General features: G+C 37.2%; 1 protein-coding gene across 1 annotated transcript in view; it reads right to left on the minus strand.

Annotated features, from left to right (window-relative positions):
* The window catches only part of DENND1B (DENN domain containing 1B), a gene marked incomplete at its 5' end in the record, with an annotated part of 258945 nt that overhangs the window by 183835 nt on the left and 48437 nt on the right, over positions 1 to 26673 (minus strand). Inside the window, one exon of the mRNA XM_079697193.1 lies at positions 7922 to 7965. Coding sequence (XP_079553319.1) covers positions 7922 to 7965 — 44 coding nt within the window. The remainder of the gene's footprint in view (positions 1 to 7921; positions 7966 to 26673) is intronic.

The raw sequence follows: 26673 nt of genomic DNA on the forward strand, positions 1-26673 counted from the left end.
ACAGGCTTACTTGTTGGTCTTGTACACATGTTTTGTCTAAAACTTTTTTTGAATGGCTTTATTATCTTCATTTTTCATACAACTGAAACAAATTTCCTTTTCCATATTTTATTTTTATTATGACATTTCAGTAGACATTTCACACTTGAAAATAATCATTAATAAATTAACCATAGCCATTAAGTCTCTGTCACCTACGGACAGTTTACTTTTGTTTCTGACACCCTGAGGACTGCCATAAGCTAGAGGCCACAGTTTGTTTTCAACAAAGAAGGTCAGCCTCAGAGCTTTGTGGAAAGGGGTTGTATCAGGTACTTCAAACTCCTGACACTTCAAAGAACAGACTCTTGGGGACAGGTCTCTGAACTGACATCACTGAGATGACGTTCAGGCCATTCCACTGGACTGAGTCAGGATTTCCAAGACTCTTTTAGTCAAGAAGCAGAAAGTTTCATGAAACTGCTAAGCCAAGATCCAGCAGAACAATAATTTACTGCATTGTGTTGGATAAACTAATGGAAATGTTATTGTTTGAAATACTGATGCTGTTTTAATGCTCTATTTTCTGGACATATAAGGAAGCCCTTTCCTCTCTTCCTAAGCTGTCTGTAACCCACAATAATTCTGTAAACCCTGCTCCTGTAAACTGAAATATAATATTTAAATTACATCTAGTTCTCACTGATCCCTTCCCTCCCAGAATTCAGAAACTCTTACTAAGTCCCTTTACTTTTCATTGCAATATTATTATTTGCATAAGTTTAATAAAAATCTGTCATTCACTTTACCAGGATATAAGTGGAAACACTGACTGACAACCAAGGCCTTACTTAAAGTGTCCTTTTTGGGAAACATGCTTGTTTAATCAGCCATGTCAAGGCACTTGGAAGGAATAAAGGTTAACTATACTTAGGGAGCCTCCAAAGCCCTCCCAGGAAACCTGGCCTAATGCCTGCCTGACAGTGTTAAAGAAGGTCCCTTCCTCACAGCCCAGGAACCTCAGCAAATTTTGTAAAGCTTGAGAGGAATTTACGAATATTATAGGTAGTACACATAAAATCTGGGAAAGATATTTTCCTGGACTTGGTTTCCTAGCTTTGGGATTATCTAGAAACAGATGCTTTTAAAAGTCTAATCTGAAATTCCTTATAAAAACTTCCAGAAAGAAGTTGATTTTGTAGATATAGTCATTGTTCTACACTGCATGGCCCTGGATATGTAAATTCATGGAGGCTTATAGGCTAAATTAACACTCCTGTCCTGCCTATGTAAATAATCAGGCCAAACCTAATGGGACTTCTTATCTAGAATAATCTTTGTTTGATATCATTATGCTTGCCGGATAAAGAGGAAGACTGCAGGGAAAAATTGTAAAACTTGAAAAAATTGTAAAAAAAATTGTAAAACTTGAAAAAATTGTATAAAAATTGTAAAACTTGTCTTCAATGGAAAACAAGCCATCGTCTGACACCCTCTTTTCAGGGCCCTGCGTTTTTCACTGTTTAAGCTATTCTATAATCCTGTAAGTTGTAGATAAATGATAGCATCGCAAATGATATTTGTACACAGACACGTCCGATGGAGGGACAGCTGATGCCCCTCCCCCCATGTAAAAAAGTCACTGAAAATTTATTACAATATTCCTCATTTACCTATATAATCGTGAACTTTGAACTCTCCTTTGAATAGGTTATAGCATTTTACTGATGCCCTTGCCAGTTAACAAGTTAAAAAAATAAAACACTTCCACAAAATAAAACCTTCTATTTGTATAGGAGTCATGATTATATTTTCTTTCAAAAATTATTCTTTAATACTAGTCTCAGAGATCGTTGGTCTAATGGGGTAAATAGAAAGTAAAGAGATGACAGATCTCGGTGCCATAACATGGGAAACATAAAATGCTGAGGGAACTCCGATGAGGTACATCCAATCCAGACCCATGACAAACAAAGGGCTTCTTGGAGGATATGACCTCCGAGCTGAGACCAGAAAGACAAGCAAAGGGGAGAGCAAGGAGGAGACTAGCATTTCAGACTGAAGGACTCCCATGTTCAAAGGGAGAATGTAAATGGATGGTGGGTACATAAGGGAAACTGTTGTTCGCTATGAAATGCAGACCACTTTTGTATTAGACAACGGGAAAGGGAGACAGAAATATGAGGCTAAAGATATAAACAAAGGCCTTGAACAAGGGGCTTGATCATGGTAAGAAGGCTGGACTTTATCTTGAAGGTGTCAGTGGGGAGAACTGAGTTCAATAAGCATTTAGTACAGCAGGCTCTGGGGTCACACTGGCTTGGAATAATGGCTCTGCTACTTATTGCTGTGTGACTCCTGCTGTATCACTTAAGTACTCTGCAGTTCTGTTTCTTCACCTGTAAAATGGGAATTACAGTAGCCCCTTAGGCTCATAAGGGTACTATAAGGATTAATTGGGCTAATACAGGTAAAGTAGTTAGAAAACTGCCTAGCACGCTGTAAGGAACCAGTGACAGTAGTGATGTCAGGAGCAGTATTTGCCCTTTAGTGAGATCATCTGTCTTACAGATCATTCTAGCTACACTGTGGAGAATACATTAAATAGGAACAGAAATAGAGGTAAAAAGGAGAGTTAGGAGGATGCGAATTAAGGAAAGGACCCTAGAAATAAAGAGAAATGGACAGATTTCCAAGACATAAAAGAGGCACAAGCAATAAGATTTGATGACAGATTGAGTGGGGGACACAGAAGTCACAAATAAATAGATAAAAGTCCATGGCTTGAGAAAGAAGCTTAAGTTGGAGCATTCCCTGAAATAAGATGCACAAGAACAACTCCTCCACGTCAGGTAACGCAGTAAACCCAAAAACACAAAAATGCCTACGGAACACAAAAAGAGGAATGCTTCAATATACCACAGCAGGTAAATCACCTAAGTTGTATTAGAAAGGAAGTACATCAGAGAAATGGAAAACGGCATCTGAGACATAAGAAATGGCCCAGAATCAGGAAAGGTCTGCAGTTTGTGTGAAAGCAGGAAAAGTACGGCAAGAGTGAAGGGTTAAAGGTAAACAAGAAATATGACCTGGGGTCAGCGCCTCATCATCTTATTTTTCCTATCTAGAAACCAAGCAGATGGACCTGATGATTTCTATGTGTTGCCCATTACTAGCAGAGGTCGGCTCCGTGGTCCTATGACTCCTGCTGGGAGCCATCCTGAACGTGTCTCTCGTGCTACCATCGGGGAGCAATATTTGCCACCACAAAGTGTGTCTCTCTGGCAGAAGATTTACTCAGGCTGATTATTTTTAAGGAACCAAGACTCGGGAAGTTTTTCTTATTCCCTCCCCGGTAACTGCCTAAAAGAATTTAGAGAGAGGGCCTGTTCCCAGAATAGAGCCATCACCAGAGATACCTGCAAAGAATATGGGCCAGGTGTGGTGGGGGAACTAGACTAGAGAGATCAGAGTCCACTCTGTGTCCCCTTGTCCCTGCCCGACCCAGCAAACACCTGTTTACCAAACATTTGCTTCTCCCTCTCCATGTGAATTGCTTTCCTCCCCTTTGAGGTCTCAAACCACGACCCCCAACATCCTCTTTTGTCTTTAGCTGAAGATGGTATTTAAGGGGAGGGTTTCAGCCATTCTGGCCGCTTACTAGTCTTCCTGGGTCTCTCCCACGTGTACAAGTTATTAAACTTTTGTTTCATTCTTCTCCTGTTAATCTGTTTCATGTCAATGTAATTCTTAAGCCAGCCAGAAGGACTGGCTTAAGAGTAGAGGAAAATTTCTTCTTCCTTGACACTATAAAGTTATACATCTTTCTGGAGATCTATAAAGCAGTGAAATTCTCAAACTTGTTATCAAACTATAAAAACAATACTCTACATAAAACAGTTTTATCTATTCCTCATCATAAATTAATAAACATTCGTGGCATCACAATGTAACAATAAAACTATCGGCTCGCATTTATGGAGGCTTTCTATGTGCCAGGCACTATGCTTCGTAGACGTCATTCCTACCCTAACTTTGTCAGGGTAGCAACGTCAGCCCTATTTTGCAGGTGAGGAACTAAGAGAGAGAAAACCCCTGCCAGAAGCAACACTTCATGCAATCTGTAAATACAGAGCTGTGATTCAAACACAAAGCTGCCCCCAGCATTTATAAGATTTTAGTTCTGACCACTCTCTAAAGGTATAGTTTGCTCCCAAAGCCTGACTCCTCTCACTGAAGAAATACAGACTACCCATGGCCCTAAGAGGCCGATGGTACATGAAAGCAGCAAACCTACAGAAAAGTGAACCATGAAATAATAAGCAGAAAGTACCGGGGAAAAGTCAAGTATTGTGAAAAACACCGTCAAGCTATTAAGTGTAAATGTGAGCAACAGGAATATAAGAACAACGGAGAGTTTAGCTTGACAGCAGCAAAAAGAAACAAAATTACTCATTTTATACAGAAGTGGTGAACTCACAAAGGTAATAGGAGATGTTGCAATTATCAGCAGCATGGATGGGAAGATTTGTTCTGCATTAATCTTCTCAGCCACAGCTCTCAATGTATTTGCAAGACATAAATCTGACATCAACTAAATCTGTCTGTAAATCCCCAAATTCATTCACACCTTTTTATTTCCGAAGGTTGCAAACCCTCCATTTTTCCTAAATCCCCAAAGTCCCCTCCCATCACTTGCATGGAAGATAATTCAAGATTTCTCGAAGTGCCAAAAAGAAACTCATTCTCTCTTCATTACTCTTCTCCACCCCATGCTCCCCAAAACACCTTTGCACGCAGTCTCTCTTTCCCCCTTTACATTTGCAAAAAATTAATAAACAAAAACCTGAATTAAATAGAGTGGGGTGACCAGAAGGGGGAGCTCTCACACCCTGTGACCATGGTGGAACCCAACAGGAAGAAGAAACACTGTTCTTTCCTGCAAGGACTCAGCCAATGAAAAGCCACGGCCTCTTTGTTTACACAGCCCTCCTGACTTCCTTTCTCCTCGATAAGAGGTTCTCCTTCCCTTGTCACGCAGGAACTTGCACCTGGCTCGCCATGGTTGCAGACCCCGAGCTGCAATTCTCTGCTGAGTCCGAATAAACACACCTTTGCTGTAGAAACGTCTGGCAGTCTATTTGTTTCAGGTGAACACACTCATCGCCTGCTTCATTCCTCATGTAACCAACTCTTTCAGATCCTGCCTGCTCCTCAGCGGCACTACTGCAAAGCCAACTCACTTCCTTGCCTCCAGCTTCTCCCACCACCAATCCATACTGAAATCTTTTCCAAATCAATATTCCTAACAGACTTATCTCATTATATCACACTCCCCTTAAGTTCATTTGAAGGACCAACTCTTCAGCAAGGCCTTTCGTTGTTGCCAAGACCCAGCCCAGTTCATGTTTATAGTTTCATCTCCTACTCTCCTACACACAATTCTCCACTGTACAAAAAACAACAACAACAAAAATTAATTACAACTCCTGAAGTGTGATTTGGGTTGTCCCATTGGTTCTTCTATTGCCAAAAGAAGGAAAACACATGCAAAAAGTATATGATAAGCCAATGCCTATGATGGACCAAGAGCTGTATGTGGTACAACTAAAGGACTAAACAGATTGGTATCATTTCTTTGGATTAAACAACACACTGCTTTCAAATTATAAAGATACTGGGGGAAAACTCCTAATAAACTTTTTCTAAAAGAACTAAAATAAGTGAATAGGGTTTGGGTCAGCATTCCAAGCAGAAAGAATAATACAGCTTCCTTGCTAATAACACATGCTTCTGAGTTAGACCAACTTGCCCTCAAGTCTCAGCTAGCTATGCCTCTTCTAAGCAGTGTGTTATCAGGCAAGTTTCTTACTTAAGTCTCAGTTTCAGGGCTGATACTATCTCCTAGCAGTACTGGGAGAATTTGAAGATAAAATCAGTTGTGCACATAAGCACCTAGCATAAGTGCCTAATACATGTTAAGAGCTAAATAAGGAGAGATTAAGAATTATTCTTACTGAAGCAGTCTCAGATCCAGTGAAAAGGCTGTTTAGGAAGAAGTCGACAATTAGTATAGGAAAGCAGTAAAAGATAAGAAGGATGAGAAATACACACAGAGTACTTGTGTCATCTGTAGTACGCAGAATATTCACCAAAAAGCATATAGCAAAACCATTCATCAAGGCCCTTGGCTGGATTCCTATATGAAGTTTTGTTTCTTTAAATATAAACTGAAGTAGTTAGACAAAATGGTATCTAAAGCTCCCTTCAGCTCTAACCTTCAAAAAGTCTGCAAGAACCACTATGCCCTGGAATCCTGGGGGTTATGAATGCTCATCACTATTACATGGTCAAATGCTTTTATGTTTTACTTAGTATGTGAGGGATTATTAATGTTCCACTGACCTCACAAATGTGGGAAACAAAGCAACAGCTAAAACATTCCTAGCACCAGTTTATCTGTCAGAAGAGGAACAGCAATAGCCAGTCTCACTGAAAAATTTACTGTAGCTGGACTCGACAAGTACACTATCACCCTTATGTGAACCCAAAGTTAGGAGCCTTCAGATACCCTATGAATTCTCAGGGGCAGTTTAAGAGGTATAAGTTAGAAAAGAAAAAAAAAAAGAATCTGGACAGGAGGTTAGACCAGAGAGAACTAGAAAGACCAAGAGAGGAATAGTATTGATATTTCAAAACAGTAACATTAGTCAACAAGTGTCTAACCTAACTTCCCATTACTGGGAAACAAACCCAATTAAGCCTCATATGTACAAATCATGTCTTCACTGTGGGGACTTATTTTATATACTTAAGATACTTATAAATCTATTCTTTCTCCAAGGGGCTAAAAACAAATTAAGAGTACATGCTCTCTTTTTATGTGAAAGAACAGTCAAGGACTGCACTAGATCTAATTAGTATTTAACATGCTCATTTAACTAACTTTTTCAGTGACATTTCCTAATCTTCTATACTGATTTTCACATGTAGAAAATTATTCTTCCACATCAAAATCACATCTGTCTGTATATCTCTGAATGAACTGCTTTAAAATGAATACTTTTATCAGCTTTCATTTTGGTAAATTATGAGAATGATACCTGTGAACTTAACTTATGGTTAAGCTTGTAGTGTTAAAATTTTATAATTTTAAGTGACAAGATTGTTTTACCCCATTTCTTTGTAGACAAAAAAAAAAAAGGAACCTGCTCATCAGATTTCCAGAAGGAGTACTTTTCTATATAAAAATTTAAATTTGTAAGGTTAACCATATAATTCACTTCAAAATGATAAATCCATAATATAAATTATAAAGATTTTTTAAATTTACATACATTATGCCAAAATAATTCACAGTTTTGGCTATACAAAATACTTAAAGAACTAGAGAATATTATAATTAAAATACAAATGCAGTAAATTCATTTCCAAGTCTCCCATTTTAAGAAAACAAAGCCATAGATAAGAATTATTTTAAAATAAGAAAATAATGTCAATTCAACTTATATATGTTAATGATTCGAACATTACTGTAACAAGGGTAGAATTGACCTCTTAATTATAGCAGTTACTACTTCTTACTGTCTTACTTACAGAAGGGTATCCCTCAAAGTACCACATCATCAAGTTTTCTGATGGGGAAATGTTTGTTCCCAAATATATATTCCACAGACACATTAAAAGAGTACAAAAACATGCTGAAACTGTAAACATTCACTTCCTAATAGCTTCACGAAAGGGCCTCTTCATCACGCATCTACCTGGTAACTTCAAAACATTTTCCATGTATTCTGCACACATGGCTTTTTATTCTCAGAGTTGATCAAGAGAAAATACTTAAATCAATTCATATGTAGTAGTCATAGTAGTAGTAGTAACAGTAGTAATAATCATTAACTCTCCAATTTTAAATGCTTTTTAAAAATTATGTGGTTCCAACCTGGTCTGCAAAGTCCTCTGGGAATTTCCACAATACCTCCGGATCTGTAAATAATTGACACAGAGCATTAAACAGAGAAAATAATACATTTATAGCAACAGTCTTGTTCAAATACTCTTAAAATTGTCAAAGCTACTTTTTAAAATAATTTTAAATTTTTTCTTTAAATATTTACAGTTGATGAGGTTCAAAATTAAATATTTTGATAGTTTAAGAGTTTTAATGACCTTTGGAACAGGAATAATAAAATGAATAACTTGGTCAGATTATTAAAAATATTATTTCTTTTAGCAACTCATTTTTTACTTATACACCTTAGATTTTAAGATTCTGAAATATAAATTTTCAGACTTAACTTCACTTAATATACTGGTTTTAATTTGAAAAGAAAAATATAAATGTGGTAAATATGTAATCAAATATATTACAGCCCTCAGAAACTAGACTAAAATACAACATCTTAAATTTCCATTTAAAACCCTAAAAGACATTTTTCCAAAGAAGACATACATATGGTGAACAGGCCCATGAAAAGATGCTCAACATCATTATCATCAGAGAAATGCAAACTAAAACCACAAAGAGATATCACCTCACACCTGTCAGAATGGCTATCATCAAAAAGAACACAAATAGCAAATGTTGGCAAGGATGCGGAGAAAAGGGAGCCCTCCTACACTATTGATGGGAATGTAAATTGGTGCAGCCACTGTGGAAAACAGTATGGAAGTTCCTCAAAAAACTAAAAGTAGAAGAACTACCATATGATCCAGCAATTCCACTCCTGGATATATATCCGAAAAAAAATGTAAACACTAATTCGAAAAGATACATGAACCCCAGTGTTCACAGCAGCATTATTTACAATTACCAAGATATGGAAGCAACCTAAGTGTCCACTGACAGATGAATGGATAAAGAAGATGTGGTATGTATGTGTGTATACACACACACACACACACACACACACTCACACACAATGGAATACTACTCAGCCATAAAAAAGGAATGAAATTTTGTCATTTTCAACAACATGGAAGGACTTGGAGGGTATTAATGCTAAGCGAAACAAGTCAGAGAAAGACAAGTACTGTATGATATCACTTACATGTGGAATCTAAAAAAATAAAACAAACTAGTGAATATAACAAAAAAGAAACAGACTCACAGATATAGAGAACAAATGAGTAGTTACCAGTGGGGAGAAGGAAGGGGAGGCGCAAAATAGGGGTAGGGGATTAAGAGGTACAAACTATTATGTACAAAATAAATAAGCTACAAGGATGTATTGTACAACACATGGAATATAGCCAGTATTTTGTAGTAACTATAAATGGAATATAACCTTTAAAAATTGTGAATCACTATGCTGTATACCTGTAACTTACATTTATTGGACATCGACTATACTTCAATTTAAAAAATGAAAAAGAAAATAAAATCCTCAATAAAAGTGTATAAACACAGTAATGTTTGTTTTATATCAAGGTTCACTTTTGAAATCCTATATTTGCAACTCCATAAATCAGCTTTTAAAACAATAGATAAGTTGGCAGACATAAGGCATCAAGCTTGTTTAAAATACAATTGACATTTCTGAGGTATTTCAGAGGTATTTTTCTAATATATTATATCCAGTTATTCATATATAAAAATGTTTTATAAATATTTTATAAATATTTATAAATATTGTTTTATAAATATTCGCACTGGTTTTCATTTTCGTTATTTCTTCACACTATTTCTCTTCTACTTAGCATAATAATAAGAAGTCTTTTTAATTAACACTAAAAAGTATTTTGGTTGCATACATATTTTTTAATTCTGTCAATAACATACTTCTGAATACTGCAAATGTGCTTTAAAAGGATACCGTGCAAAGGATAATATTACTTCCGAAAAAGCCTTTGAACGCCCAATATAAGTAACAAGCACAACCGACAAGACAGGATCAAAATATCAAAAATACCACTTTATGTACCCAGTCAGTAAAAAATTACAGCTCAATCCCATTATTTCCACTATACCATATTGCTTTTTAAAAAATACAGTCCGGGCTTCCCCGGTGGCACAGTGGTTGAGAGTCCGCCTGCCGATGTGGGGGACACGGGTTCGTGCCCCAGTCCGGGAAGATCCCACATGCCGCGGAGCGGCTGGGCCCGTGAGCCATGGCCGCTGAGCTTGCGCGTCCGGAGCCTGTGCTCCGTGGCGGGAGGGGCCGCGGCAGTGAGAGGCCCGCGTACCGCAAAAAAATAAATAAAAAATAAAAAATACAGTCCAAGGATGCATAATTTCAAGTATTTAATTCCAAAACTCAGTAATTACCCAGCAACATTTTGAGCATGAGCCGGCTTCTCTTGCTGTATTACTTCTTAAGCTCAAAAATTTTTTTTTCAAATATTTTAACTTAAAAAAAAAAAGGAAGCATACTTTCTACAATTAACCTTTTTACTAAGGAACAAAAAGTTTCTACATAAATTAACATAAAAATCATTTAAAACATCTTATATAAGAATAATGCATTACTAATTTATGGAGCTAATATTAAATGATTATGCCTTCATGTAAAACAAAATGTGTACATTTCTAAAATGACTGTGACATGTATAGATCACCTAAAAATACTGAAACATTAAAGTCCTATAGAAATTATGTTGGAAAACATATATATGTGCCCATGTATGTACATATATGTGTGTGTGTTTATGTGGCAGTTTTACCAAAACAGTAGTTATTAAGATTTGCATCTCATAAAACAAGTGTATGATGGATTCTTCATGAAATATTAAACAAAAGTTATTATCTTGATAAATTAATATAATAACTAATGGCCCTATAAACAAGTCATCATGCAGAAATGTGGAAGAGTCCCTTCTTATAAATAATGGAGTTAGAGAGTTTCAATGTGAATATTTTAAATATCCCTTTTAAACAACCTCAATTTTACAGTTACCATTTGAGAAAATATGACAGATTCCTTACACTTATACCTTAAAACCAGGATATTTGTCTTGCTGGATAGCCCTAACAGTTTGCCCTGCTGTGTGCAGCATTTCCCTAATCACATTCTCCTCCCTCACTTTTCTTCATCCCTTACACTATGCAGTTTTTTTCTGTCCCGTCTGGTCTGTTCTTTCACAGAGGATGAACAAGTGAATACATGAAAACAGCAAAATCGGTTTAGTCACATAGTGGAAAGTACCCTATTTCTTTTCTCTTCATTAAATGTGTGTTACACTTCAGCACCCAAAAATGTATTATAATCATGTGCATCCATATCTGAAATGGATTAACTTAGTTACTGGCTGTTTGGTTAGGTTTACCCCGTATCTGACACACGTTGGCAGCAACTCTTCACAAGGACTGCAGAGGAAGAAAAAAAAGAGCTCTGAGAAAAATGATAATAGTCCAATGTTCAAATTTATGCACAACGACGGAATTTTCTGTTCCCTGGGGATTACTTTCCAGATGCGAGATCTGACCTGGCAAAGCTAGGTCGATTTTATGCTGATTTTATGGGTGAAAGGATGGGAACTGCTGGTAGGAGTCACCGCTGCCCGCAGTGACTAGGACACACCGTGTTTCTCTTCTGTCCAGTGTCCACCCATAACTCAGAGGAGACTCCACATCTTAAAGAGGAACTTTGCCACCAACAATCCAGAAACCAAATAAACATGAAAGGAAGAACACGTAACTTGATTTTTACATAAATATAGTTAATCTCTTATTTTAATAAAAGAATGTTACAGTGTAGTGAGAAAAATATACAAATTTTTATTAAATCAGTAAATTTGGAAGGAGAGTATTTAATGTATTATTTGTGCGTCACCATCACAAGTATTCCAAATTCCTGAGGCTTTCTTTTTTAATGTAAAGTGAGATAAATTTAGTAATATTTTATCTTCCTTTGCAACCAGACCTTTCACGTTTTCTGGCCTGTAACTAAAACCAAAAATTAAAATAACTTAAAATATTACTGTGATTCAACTCCACTTTTTCATGCAGGAAAAACTTTAATTTATACAAATGAATAATATTTACTTAACTCTGTGGAATTCATAGATGAATATATTTAAAATTATGCATTTGTAAAACCACAGTTCAGAGACTATATACCTTTGAAAAGGCAGAATATATAGTATTAGTGTTTTTCTTGATTATAGCTTCAGTGCTTATTCACCTACATTGTATCTTTTGTGTGTGTGTGTGTGGTACACGGGCCTCTACACTGTTGTGGCCTCTCCCATTGCGGAGCACAGGCTCCGGACGCGCAGGCTCAGCGGCCATGGCTCACGGGCCCAGCCGCTTCGCGGCATGTGGGATCTTCCTGGACCAGGGCACGAACCCATGTCCCCTGCATTGGCAGGCGGACACTCAACCACTGCGCCACCAGGGAAGCCCTCACCTACATTGTAGAATCAGAATTTTACAAATGAGGAAACTGAAGCCAATGCAATGAGGTGCATGTCTTTTTTTTTTTTAAATAAAGTTATCTATTTATTTATTTTTGGCTGCGTTGGGTCTTCGTTGCTGCGCGTGGGCTTTCTCTAGTTGCAGCGAGTGGGGGCTACTCTTCCTTGCGGTGCGCGGGCCTCTCACCACCGAGGTGGCCTCTCCTGTTGTGGAGCACAGGCTCTAGGCATGTGGGCTTCAGTAGCTGTGGCACGTGGGCTCAGTAGTTGTGGCTCGCAGGCTCTAGAGTGTAGGCTCAAGTAGTTGTGGCGCAAGGGCTTAGTTGCTCCGTGGCATGTGGGATCTTCCCGGACAAGGGCTTGAACCCGTATCCCTTGCACTAGCAGGCGGATTCCTAACCAGTGCGCCGCCAGGGAGGTCCCTGGGAACGTGTCTTAATTACAAGGCTAGTTAATGTCAGAGGCTAGAACTTTCTTAGTTGAGATCTAAGGAGCAGCTATTTTAAATAATTTCCAAAATCAGTACATTTCTATGTCCCACTTAAGTTCAATTTATTTTATTCAAAAATCTATGCAACACTAAAGAAACAGGAAAAGTCCCTGCCCTCCAATGCCCTATAGCAAACATGGAGAAAAATGTCACAGAGCTACCTAGTTTTTGTGCAAACCAGGTATCCTGCAGGAATGCTTGAACTCAATTTGAAAATTCACTGGCTTAATAATTTCAAAAAATGTTCCTAACAAAAGAATGGTGATGTCTCTTGAATATAAATGAGCAGGAATCATTAAAGAAAATCTTCCATCTATGGAGATATAATAGTGAAGTAAACAAAACAGGTCTCTACAACATATAGGAAAGGACGGCATCTAAACCTATAGCTCAGTAAAATTTGATGAGTGTTATACTAAAAGGACAGGATACTACCGGACAGCGCAAGGAAAGCCAATCTAATTTAGAAAGCCACTAGTTAGACAAGCAAAGGATGATTTGGGCTATAAAGTGGGCAGAGGAGAACACTGCGGAATGGAGAAACAATACGCACTAAGTCTTAGAGGTTAAAAGAAAGCAGAAAACATTTGGAAACTGAAATTAAAAAAAGAAGTAATATACCTAGAATGCAGAGTAGGAGAGAGAGAATGTCACAGGATGAAGCTGGAGAGACAGGGGACAGACTACAGAGTTGAAGATGTACCCAAGGTACCAGAGGAAGCCACTAAACCACGGGAGAAGGAAGACCAGAAGTGTGTGGGGAATACAGTTAGAGTGCGTGTTTATGAAAGTCAAGGGAAGACAGTGTACCCAAAAAATTCTCAGACAAATGTGGCAGAACATTAAGCAAGGTGATGGCTCAAAAAATGGTATGTGTGTGTAAAGCATAAGCCACACACCGTAAAATGAGCTCCAGTGGCGGGATGGGAAGCAGAAGGCCAGTTAAGAAGATCATGGAGCGTGAGGAAAGAGACGCACCGTGTATGGGGGCAACGTATTTAAGAGACGGTACAGGGAGAAGAAAGTAAAGATAGGAGGAAAGAGGTGAAGCCAGACGGGTCTGTTTGTCATTTATTTCCTTTATACTGGCACAGACTTGAACATGTTTAGGTGATCATGGGAGTTAGTGAGGCAGCGGAGAGCCAGAAAAGAAGAGACGCACGCCCCTGAGGAGGCAGGAAGAGGGCATCCTGATCAAGACAGTGAGATGAGCCTTGGACAGAAGCTGAAGAATAGTTTCCCATTGTTATAGGAACGAGAAAAGAGGAGAGGAGGTATGAATCCAAGGAGATTTTAGAATCTGGGGTACAAAGTTAAGAGTTTTGTGCAAAAATTCCTGATTATTTTGTGTGCAGAGTAGGTGCAAAGCTCCGTCCTAGGAGGGAAGTTGTTGGGGGGCTTGAGGAGGTGTGAAACAACTGTTTCAGGCACTGCTGAGCACTCAGTTTGGAGGGTGGCCAGCCTAGTGTTCAAGGGCAACAATGCGGTATCTCCCCATCATCATCCAAGGGCCAAGGTGCAGGAGATAACTGCTAGACTCAGTCATGGCTGAGGCTTCTGTCAGTCACGTGTGACGGAAAGAGAGCCTCAACAGAAGAGTGGTTACAGATGTGAACTGCTGATCTAAAGCTAAAAAAGAGAAGTGGTTTTATTTTTTTCTGTAAAATCCATTAGTACTAAATGTTATACCAAGTCATGCTAATGCATTTTAAAACAGTGTATTTTCAGTAGAAAATCTACTGCATATATCTGAAGACTGTAGGACTGAAAAATAAAGTAAAATAAATAAATGGAACATTTGTAATTATGAAGTTAGGCAGCTGAAGTTCTGGTCTTATACCTGTACATAGCAATGCTTTCTGTCTGTGATCAGAGGTAGGTACTGAAAAGTATAAAACCAGTTTCCCTCCTCTCTTCCCTGCCTTCCACTCCTCCCTGCTCTCTCTGGAATTATCTGAAAGAACAGTCTTATCTGTTTACCCAAGCTTACCATATAAATCTCATTTTCCACATATACTATTATGTGGGGAAAAAAACCCCAGAAAACCATGGAATTAGATAACTACAGTTAAAATTACAATTTTTCCAGCTTTACTGAATTATATTTGACATATAACACTCCGTCAGCTTAAGGTGTACAAGATGATTTGATAAACGTACATATTGTGAAATCTTTACCACAATAAGGTTAGTTAACACATCCTTCACCACACATAGTTTCTAACTTGTTGTTTTCATTATCATTGGTATGGTGGGAACATTGAAGCCCTACTCTCAAAGCAACTTTCAAATACACAACATAGTATTTGTGAACTATAGTCAACATGCTGGACATTAGATCCCTGGAATCTACTCATCTTATAACTGAAAGTTTGTACCCTTGAACCAACATCTCCTGCCACCCCTCAGCCCCTGGCAACCACCATCCTACTCCGATTCTTTGAGTCCAATATTTTTAGATTTCACACATCAGTGATATCATATACTACTTGTCTTTCTCTGACTTACTTCATGGAGCATACGTCCTCAAGGATGTCCACCTATGCTGTTGCAAATGGCAAGGTAGCCTTCCTTTTTTCTAGGGTGGAATGACACTCCATGCTACGTATACACCACATTCTCTTTAACCATTCATTCACTGATGGACATTTAGGTTGTTTGCATATCTTGACTATTGAGAATAATACCGCAATGAACATGGGAGTGCAGATATCTCTTCAAGATAGTGATTTCATCTTCACTGGATAAATACCCAGAAGTGGGATTGCTGGGTCACATGGTGGTTCTAGTTTTAATTTTTTGAGGAACCTCCACACTGTCTTCCACAGTGGCTGCACCAATTTACATTCCCACCAATAATGAAAGAGGGCTTCCTCTCCTCCACATCCTGGCCAGCATTTGTTATCTTGTCTTTATAACAGCCATTTTGACAGGTGTGAGATAATACCTCATTATGCTTTGCTTTGCATTTCCAGGATAATTAGTGATGTTGAGAACCTTTTCACGTAGTTGTTGGCGGCTGTTATCTTTTCTTTGGAAAAATGTCTCTTTAAGCCCTCTGCCAATTTTTTAACTGGATTATTTGGTTTGTTGCTGTTGTATGAGTTCTTTATATTTTGGGTATTAACCCCTTATCAGATATATGGTTTGCAAATATTTTCTGCCATCCTATAGGCTGCCTTTTCATTTTCTTTTGCTGTGCAGAGCTTTTTAGTTTGATATAGTCCCACTTGCTTTTTGCTTTTGTTGCTTGTGCTTTTGGTATCATATCCAAAAAATAATTGCCAACAGTGATGTCAAGGAACTTACCATTTATGTTTTCTTCTAGGATTTTTATACTTTCACATTTTATGTTGAAGTCCTTCATCCATTTCAAGTTAATTTTTGTGACTTCTGTAAGATAGAGGTCCAATTTCATTCATTTGCATGTGGATATCCAGTTTTCCCAACACTATTTATTGAAGAGACTATCCTTTCCACATTGAATATTCTTGGCTCCCTTGCCAAATATTGCTCAGTCATACATGTGGGGTTTACTTCTGAGCTCTGGATTCCATTCCATTTGTTTCTGTGTCTGTTTTTCTGCCAGTACCACACAGTTTTGATTACTGTAATTTGTAGTATAGTCTGAAATCTGGAAGTGGGATACCTCCAGCTTTGTTCTTTCTCAATATTGCTTTGGCTATTTGGGATCTTTTGTGGTTCCATATGAACTTTATAATTCTTCTACTTCTGTGAAAAAAGCCATTGGAATTTTGATGAGTATTATATTGAATATACAGACGACTCTGGGTAGTATGGACATTTTAACAATATTAATTCTTCCAATCCACAACCATGGGATATCTTCCCATTTATTTGTGTCTTCTTCAATTTCTTTCATCACTGGTCTTACAGTTTTCACTGTATGAATCTTTCATTTCCTTGGTTAAATTTATTCCTAAGTATTTTATTGTTTTTGATGCTATCGTAAATAAGATTATTTATTTTTCAGGTAATTGTTAGTGTACAGAATTGTAACTTATTTTTGTATGTTGATTTTGTATCCTGAAACTTTACTGAATTTATTAGTTATAACAGTTTTTTGGTGGAGTATTTAGGATTTTCTATATACAAGATCATGTCATCAGCAAACATTTTTACTTCTTTCTTTCCTTAAGTCATTAAGATGACTTTCTTTTCCTTGCCCAACTGCTCTGGGTAGGACTTGTAGCACTATGCTGAATAAGAGCAGACTCCCTTGTCTTCTTCCTGATCTTAGAGGGGAAGCTTTCAACCTTTCACTGGAGTGCAGTTGTGGGACTGTCGTGTGGCTTTTATTATCTTGAGGTACGTTCCTTCTATATCCAATTTGTTGAGAGTTTTCACGAAAGGATACTGAACTTTATCCAATGCTTTTTCTGATCTACTGAGATGACCAAAAAATTGTATCTTTCATTCTTTTAATATCATGTATCATATTTATTAATTTGAGTATATTGAACCACCTGTGCATCCATGGATAAATCTTACTTGATCATAGTGTACGATCCTCTTAATGTGTTGTTGAATTTGGTTTGCTAGTATTAGGTTGAGATTTTTTGCACCTATATTCATTAGGGTTATTGGCACTTGTAGGTTTCTTTCTTTTAGTATCCTCATTTGGCTTAATATCAAGGTAATATTGGTCTTATAAAATTAGTTTGGGAGTGTGCCCTGCTCTTCAATTTCTTGGAAGAGTATAATAAAAACTGGCACTAACTTCTTCAAATGTTTGGTAGAATTTACCCATAAAGCCATCTGGTCTTAGGTTTTCTTAGTTGGGAGGTTTTTGATTACTAATTCAATCTCCTTACTTATTATTGGTCTGTTCAGATTTTCTATTTCTTCATGATTCAGACATGGTAGGTTATATTTTTTTGAATCGTTAAATATATACACTTCTTGTTTTTCTAGGTTGTCAAATTTGTAGGCATACAGTTGTTCCTAGTAGTGTCTTATTATCCTTGTATTTCTGTGGTATCAGTTGTCATGTCTTCTTTTTCATTTATAATTTTATTTATTTGAATTTTCTCCTTTCCTCTTGATAAACCTGATTTGTCAATTTTGTTTATCTTTTCAAAAGATAAGATTATCTGTCTTATCTTTTCTATTGTTTTTCTATTTAACATATTTCTGCTGTAATCTTTGTCATCTCCTTCCTTCTGCTAACTTTGGGCTTAGTTTGTTCTTTTTCAAGTTCCTTGAGGTGTAAAGTTAGGTTGTTTGGGATCTTTTTTCTTAATGTAGATATTTATTGCCATAAACTTCCCTCTTAGCACAACTTTTGCTGCATCCCATCAGTTTTGGTATATTTGCATTTTCATTTGTTTCAATATATTGTTTTATTTCCCTTTTGATTTTATCTCCAACCCATTGGTTGCTCAAGAGTGTGTTGTTTGATTTCCACTTATTTGTGAATTTTCCAGTTTTCCTCTTGTTACTGATTTATAGCTTCATACCACTGTGGTTGGAAAAGGTACTTTCAATCTTTTAAAATTTACTGAGACTTATTTTGTAACCTAACATGTGATCTATTCTGGAGAATGTTCCATGTGTGCTTGAGAAGAATGTATATTCTGCTGCTGTTAGATGGAATGTTCTATATATGTCTGTAAGGTCCCTTTGACCTAACAGAGTATTTGTAGGCAGCATAGAGTTGGGTCTTATTTTCTTATCTATTCAGTCACTATATGCCTTTTCATCGGAGAATTCAGTCTATTGGAGAATTTAGTCTGTTTACATCTGAAGTAATTAAAAGGTATATAGTGACTGAATAGATAAGAAAATAAGACCCAACTCTATGCTGCCTACAAGATATTCACTTCCACTCAAAGACACACACAGGCTCGAAGTGAACCAGTGGAAAAAGTTAATCCATGCAAACAAATGGAAACCAAAAGAGAGCAGATATATATATATATATATATATATATATATATACACACACACACACACACAAACACACATGTGTATATATATATATATATATATATATATATAGAGAGAGAGAGAGAGAGAGAGAGGGAGGGAGAGGGAGGGGGAGGGAGGGAGGGAGGGATAGATAGATCACTATATTGGGCAAAATAGACTAGGTAAAAACTGTAACAAGACAAGGTCATTATATAATAATAAAGGGGTCAATTCATCAAGAGATTATAATAATCGTTAAGTACATATGCATACGACATCAGAACACCTAAATAATCAAGCAAATCCTTGCTCATTGTTTTGTTTTGTAGTTCCTTTCTTGCTGTCTTCCTTTGTGAATTCATCATTTTCCATAACGGTACACTTTGATTCCCTTCTCTTTATCTTGTGTGTATCTATTATAGATTTTTGTTTTGTGGTTACCCTGAGGCTTACTTGAAAAATCTTAGAGGCACAGCAGTTATTTTAACCTCATCACAACTTAACTTTGATCACATACAAAAACTCTACCCTTTTATTCCTCCTACACACATTTTGTTTTTGATGTCACGCTTTACATCTTTTTATATTGTGTACCTAACAAAGTGTTGCTATAACTATTAATTTTAATACTTTTGTCCTTCAACCTTTATGTTAGAGTTAAGTGGTTAACACACCACCACATTACATTATCAGAGCATTCTGAATTTGACTGTATATTTGCCTTTACCAGCGTGTTGTTTCTTTTCATATGTTTTCATAGTTAGCATCCTTTCATTTCAGGTTGAAGAAGTCCTTTCAACACTTCTTGTAAGGCAGGTATAGTGGTGATGAACCACCTCAGCTTTCATTTGCTTGGCAAAGTCTTTATCTCACCTTTATTTCTGAAGGATGACTTTGCTGGGTATAGTACAGTTGACCCTTGCACAACACAGGGTTGAACTGTGCAGATCCACTTATGCATGGATGTTCTTCAATAAACACGTGCTACAGTACTACACAATCTGTGGAACGGCAGATAAGGGGAGGCGACTGTAAAGTTATCCGCAAATTTTCTATTGCATGGTGTGGGGGGGGTCAGTCCCTCTAACCCCCACGTCATTCAGGGGGTCAACTGTATTCTTGGTTGGTGGTCTCTTCCAGCACTTTGAATATATCATTCCGTTCTCTCCTAGACTGCAAGGTCTCCGCTGAAAACTCTGCTGATAGTCCTTTCATGAGAGAAACCTTTATCTCTCCCTGTTTTTAAAATTCTTTGTCTTTGATCTTAGACCATTTTATTATAATGTGTCTTGGAGAAGATCATCTTGGATTTAAATTTTTGGGTGACCTATTACCCTCATGCACTGGAGGTCCAAATCTCTCCCCAGGTTAGGAAAGTTCTTAGCCATTACTGCTTTAAATATGTTTCCTACCCCTTTCTCCCTCTCTTCTCCTTCTGGAACTCCAATACTCCATGACTGGTTGCCTTAACGGTGTCATAAGACCCATAGGCTTCCGTGATTCTTTTTCATTTCCTTTTCACTTTGCTCCTCTGAGCGGTTAATTTCAAATGATCTGTCTTCAAGCTCACAGATTCTCCTGCTTGGTCTAGTCTGCTGTTGAAGCTCTCTATTAAATTCTTCAGTTCAGTCATTGTATTCTTCAGCTCCAAAATCTGTTCGGTTCTTTTTTGTTTTCTATCTCTGCCGCACTTCTCATTTTGTTATTGTATTGTTTTCCTGATATAATTAAATTAATTAAATTGTTTTTCTATGTTCTCTTATAGCTATCTAAGTATTACTAGAACAATTATTTTGAATTCTTTGTCAGGTAATTCCTGGAACTCCATTTCTTTGCAGCCAGTTGCTAGAAGCTTACTGTACTCCTTTGGCGGAGTCATGTTTCCCTGAGTCTTTGCGATCCCTGTAGCCTTGCACAGGTGTCTGTGCACTGAAGAAGCAGCCATTACTTCCAGTTGTTATAGATCAACTTCTATAGGGAAGACTTTCACCTGCAGGTGGAGGCATGCTGGAGTGTGCTGTGACTCTATGCCTAGTGGTGCATGGGCATGTGGTGGCTCATCAGCTCAGGCCATCGGGGTGGACAGCACCTACAATCACACGGTCCTTAGCAAGTACCACAGGGGATCCACTGAGGCTGCCAAGGGCTGTGAGAGTCCTCAGTAGTGCCTCCAGGTCCAGTGGCTAGAAACCAGGATAAGCAGCAGTACTGCCAGTGCTAGTGGTATGCTCTCAGCGGTTATGCTATGAGCACAGGGCAGTGAAGGCTAATAATGAGGATCCCACCAGAGGCATGCAGGCACAGAGCTGGTGGGACCAGCTGCAGGTCCGCATAGTGGTTCCGGCCAGCAACAGAACACAGGATCTGATCCAGGCCCTCAAGAGCAGGGGGCCCTGACTGTCAGCACGCTCTCCCAAGACTGCATAGTCTTCCGTCAGGCATGTGCAGAGCAGTGGAGGGCAGTGACAAGCACCAGACCAGTGGCATGCAAGTGCACAGCTGGAGGAGCTAGCCCTGAGTGCTTGCACAGCAGTGGGGGTCAGCCACGAGGGTCTAGACTGGTGTCTTGCACTTGCATAGCTGGGCTGGCTACTGGTGCGATTCCCAGGCTCCAGTAGGGGAGGCTGGGAGAGGAGTTGGCAAAACAGGAGGGACGGACTCAGGTGGCTGGTGTCAGCAAACACAAATATCCGTGGGGTGAAAGCCAGTAAAATCTGCAGGGGTTCCGAACCAGCTGGGGTCACCTGCAGAGGAGGTCACGGGGAACTGCAGTTGCTCTTGCCACGTGGGCTGGGTGGCCAGCTTTCCTTCCTCATTCCTAGCTATCTCTATACATCTTGGCTTTGCCAGTCTCTGGGTGGGTGAAACTGAGGTGGGACCTTTGTGTGGTGCTCTAAAAGACTGGGCAATCTGGTCACTCATCCCACTATTCTTTCCCTACAAAGGGAACTCCTTCTAGCTGTAGAGTTCATTCTGGGTACCGAGCAATGCTGGCCTGGGGGATGGGATGATACAGTCAAAATGAAGCTGTTCTTCCTTCCCCACTGTGGTTATTCTCAAATTTCTTATTCCACTGTGTTGCTGAAGTTTCTTAAGTGGGCTCCAGAGCTCTCCCAGAGAGCAGTTTTTGTTTGTGAACAGCTGTCTAATTGTTTATATTTGGTGGGGGGAGGGGATGGAGGCTGAGGTCTCCTGCTCTACCATCTTGCTGACGTCACACCCCTAAAATTCTAATTTTCACTACATCTGTCAAAATAGCTTGCAAAATAATTAATTATTGTAATTTAATATCCAGCCTGATCACAAAAAAGTATTTAAAAAAGCAACTCACTCCCTCATTTAGGGCCACAGATGACCTTGGTGAAGCCAGAGATCCAGAAAACATATATCCTCCCATTTTTCCTTGGTGTGCAACCCAGAAAAACATAGATTTACAGCCCTGGTAGAAAGATACCACTCATGCCAACAAGATATTAATAAAAATCTTTACCACTCCACCCAAAAAACGCAGTACCATAGACTGCATAACATTACAAACTTTAAGACTACTAGCAACAGTAAAAGTAAAAACAAATTCATTGCTGAATAATGTTAAATTCAGGCTACATCTTAAGAAAGCATACATAGTCAGGTGTTTGTACAAATTACTTTAAAGTTAACATAAGATGTTAATTTAAAATTTTAGCGTCTTCTTAAAAGCCCAGCTCAGTAGTTCCCAAACTTTAGTGTGCAACAAAAGCTCCTAGACAGCTTGTTAAAACACAGACCCCAGGGTCCCACTTGCAGAACTTCTGAGTCAGGAGGTCAAAGGTGGGTCTGAGAACTGCATTTCTAACAAGTTCCCAAGTGATGCTGATGCTGCTCATCTGAGGACCACACTTTGAGAACTAATAGCAAAAGACCATGTATCTCTCACACTGATGAGCATTATGAACCACATGTTAAAGAATTTAATATTTGTTGACTGAAAATATTCTTTAAAATGTGGCAATGAATAATTCAGAATTCCCTCTATTACATATACATTTTATCTGGCAACAGGTATATTTTCAGAGAAAATATCAACCATGACAGTGACAGTGGGAAGTAATCTGAGCAAGAAAAATGTTACCAAAATGTTTTTTAAATATTTCAATGCTAATAGTTACTATTAAAATGGTAATTCTATTTCTGTACAACAATGGAAATAATTTTATTTCAAAATTAAGTGTTTTATGACATTGGGACTACATGATTTAAGGAACATTGATGAGGAACTATGGCTACATAGACATAAAGATACACTGTTACTTCTTCTATCTCTATATGCCAGATACATACACACAGATAGTCCATGTCTAAATAAGATGTGTATTTGTGAATGAAATCATGTCATTTGCAGCAACATGGATGGACCTAGAGATTATCATACTAAAGGAAGTCAGAAAGAGAAAGACAAATACTATATGATATGTGGAATCTAAAATATACCACAAATGAACATATCTAAGAAACAGACATAGAAGAAAGACCTGTGGTCACCAAGGAGGAGGGCGTGTGGGGGGTGGGATGTACTGGGAGTTTGGGATTAGCAGATGCAAACTAGTATATATAGAATGGATAAACAACAAGGTCCTACTGTATAGCAAAGGGAACTATATTCAATATCCTGTGATAAACCATAATGGACAAGAATATGAAAAAGAATATATGTATGTATAACTGAGTCACTCTGCTGTACAGCAGAAATTAACACAACATTGTAAATCAACTATACTTCAATTAAATTTTAAAAAAAGATGTAAGTCTTTTTGTAACATACCATCTAATATGTCTGTGAGAAATTATTTTTCTGTGCTTTCCTACAATGCTTTCTTTCATAGAATTTAAGCAATTAGTTCCAAAGTGAACAACAGAAAGGATAAAAGCCAATATTTGTGAATGTAAAAACTAATTTAGGGCCTCTGGTTTTTTTTCTTTTAAAACATTCAAAAAAAGGTTCATTATGTATGGATAGAATCATAGAGTTTTCTGAATGGGAGAGGACCTTAAAGATTCTTTTTTACCACTCATACTTAGGACGTTATATTGTATTTCATGTCTGGACGTACTACCTATTCAAGCCAAGACCACAATCCAGATATCCTTGTTCCTATTATACAGCCTTTCTAACATAAACTGCTGCATATAAAAGCACACTAAAAATAAGCCCAATTTGCTCTACTTTGTTGATCTTTAATTTTGTTGTTCATTAAGTGGATAGTAGTTTAAGGCATATTCACAAGTTTAGAAATTTTCCTTATTATCCACAGGAAAATATTTTTAGCAAACCAAATATTTAAGCATTTTTGTAAAATAATGGCCTAAACCCTACAGACTTTCTCTGAACAATCTTTGGAAAAATATATGTGAACAAATCTAAAATAGAATATTAATTACTAATAGATTCAAATCAGTATCTTCTCATTCTAGAACTAAAATAATTCTTCACTTACTCATTTGAGTTTGACTTACATATACAGAAACCTTAAAGAAATGAAAATATTATTTCAAGATGTCTTACTTTATAACCAGTTACAAAAATGGCAGAGATCATGCTCCTACTTACTGCTTTACATAACATACATATTTAAAATTAAAAACACACAATTTTGGAAATTTGTCAGTTTGTTGAACCTCTTAAAAATGTATGGAAACAATGGGGTAGAAACATCTGAATATAATAATGATCCCATAGTGATCATCTTCACTCTGAAGAATCATCTGGATAATTAAACAACTACTGCTGTAAAATTATTTTGGTGCTTTTGAAACTTAAACTATAGAAGCAATTTAATGACCAGTTCTAGCCTTTATAAATGTTTCTTCCCAGAACAATCTAAAATTAGATTTTAGACAATGAAGACAAGACAATGAAGCTCTTTTTGCTTATAAGCAAATTCTAGCTAAGGTAATGAAAATGGAACTTCAAAGAACCTCAAGAAAATATAATCCATAGCAGCTTAGATATATCATTTTGCTACTTCTATTCCTTTTACACAAGATCTATTATAATAAAATGAAAACCCTCATCAATCACCTGATAGAGTAATTCCAAACTTAACCAAACAGGGCTAATGGGTGAGAATTGAATTGAAAACACCTTGACAAAGAAAGCAATTTCTTTTCTTCGCACTCCTCTGAAGCTGTGGGTGATCATGGTAATCGAACCATCAACAGTGAGGGGCCATCTGTCCCAAGGGCCCTTCATGAGCATTTTTAAAAAATCAACAACAAAAAAAAGGGAAAGAAATGCTGTACCACAGATGTTCAATCCTGATTAATCTATGACAAGGAACTTACAACTGAGAATCAATGTTTTGACGTTTTTCAGATACCAGTCATTAAAAGCCAACACAGAAGTTTTTATTAGAATGCAGGGGATAAAAGTTAGTGGGCTGCTTATAGAAAGATGATCTTCCATACAAAATCTGGAATACCTTTTAGTCAGCTGAGATGCTCATCATATCCTGAAGCAATAGCTTCTATTATAATTCCCTTAAAGAGAAGAAGAGCAGGCAAGAGGCCATGCTTTAAGCTGGCTCTCAGACTAGCATTTTGAGGCTGTTGCTCTTTATATATTTTTCTACGAGTACATGACTAACTAAAAAGAAGACATGTTTATGTTCTCAGTACTCATTATATTTAACTCTTTGAATTAAAATAGATTTTCAAGAAATAGCATTGACATGAAAACTCAGAAATGTAAAATTAATTGAGCCTCATAAAGCAGTTCTGTTTTATTTACAACATTTAAAATAATTTTCATATTAGACCAAGAAATAGTTTCAAGCACAAGGGCAAACTGGATCAAAGCTTTTCTTGTTTGATATATAGCTTGAAATACAATAGACTCCTGGCACTCCTGGATATAATACGTTTCAATCACTTGGGAATAAGCCAAAGTTAATAAATAGAATATACTATTAAAATGACTCAAAGCTTACTAAAATCAAAATCTGTGTGAGCTTTATGAAGTATAACTACTAAAAACATTTAAAAACTAATTTTAAAATGAAAAATAAAACTTTAAAACAAAATATTAAAGAACCAAATAAAACGATGCATCTCAGTTTTTTCAAAATACTTTCAAGCTAGAATCAAATTAAATGTAAAAGAAATGTAGTTTAAAGCTCAAACATATAAATTCACTAAGAGATTTACTGTAAATGCCATAACTCCTTATCTTATTTATCTTTGTATTGCCAGAGCCTGAGAATGGATTCTGTGACCCCAGAAACACGGCATTCTCAGGCATATGACAGAGGCAAGCATGTTTGCCTCTAGGAGAAACATTCAGCCTAAGTCTTGCCAAAGATGGGTTTGCAATTCAAATTTACTATAGAAAATCTATAAGCCATCAGAAACAACAGAATTAGAACCCCTCCCCCTCAAAGGCTTAAGATATTACAATTAACTGAAACAGCATATATAATAAGGATTTTTTAAATAGTTAAATAAGGATTCAAAACATGAGCAATGAGATTCCTTTTTTGTAAAAAAAAAAAAAAAAAAGGCAAATTTTGAAAACAACCAGAACTTTAAGAAATGAAAAAATAATCTATGAAATTAAAAGCTCACTAGAAGAAATAAACAGATCATATACAAGTGAAGAGGGAAACAGTGAAATGAATCAGACACAAAAGATATTAAACAGAATGAGGCACAGCAAAACCCTCCAAAATGAGAAATATAAAGAAGGTTAAGAAAAATGGAGACTAGAATGATAATATAAGTCTATTTCAAGTTCTAAAAGATCAGATCTAAGAGACTGGGGTGTACAAAACAAGGGAAGGATGCAGATAACATTAGAAGAAATAATGACTGAGTTTTCCAAAAGCAGTGAAAGACATAAATCTTCAGAATTAGAAATCACAACAAACCCACGCAACATCTCAAGA

This window comes from Hyperoodon ampullatus, assembly GCF_949752795.1.
Source record: "Hyperoodon ampullatus genome assembly, chromosome: 2".
NCBI classification, from domain to species: domain Eukaryota; kingdom Metazoa; phylum Chordata; class Mammalia; order Artiodactyla; family Ziphiidae; genus Hyperoodon; species Hyperoodon ampullatus.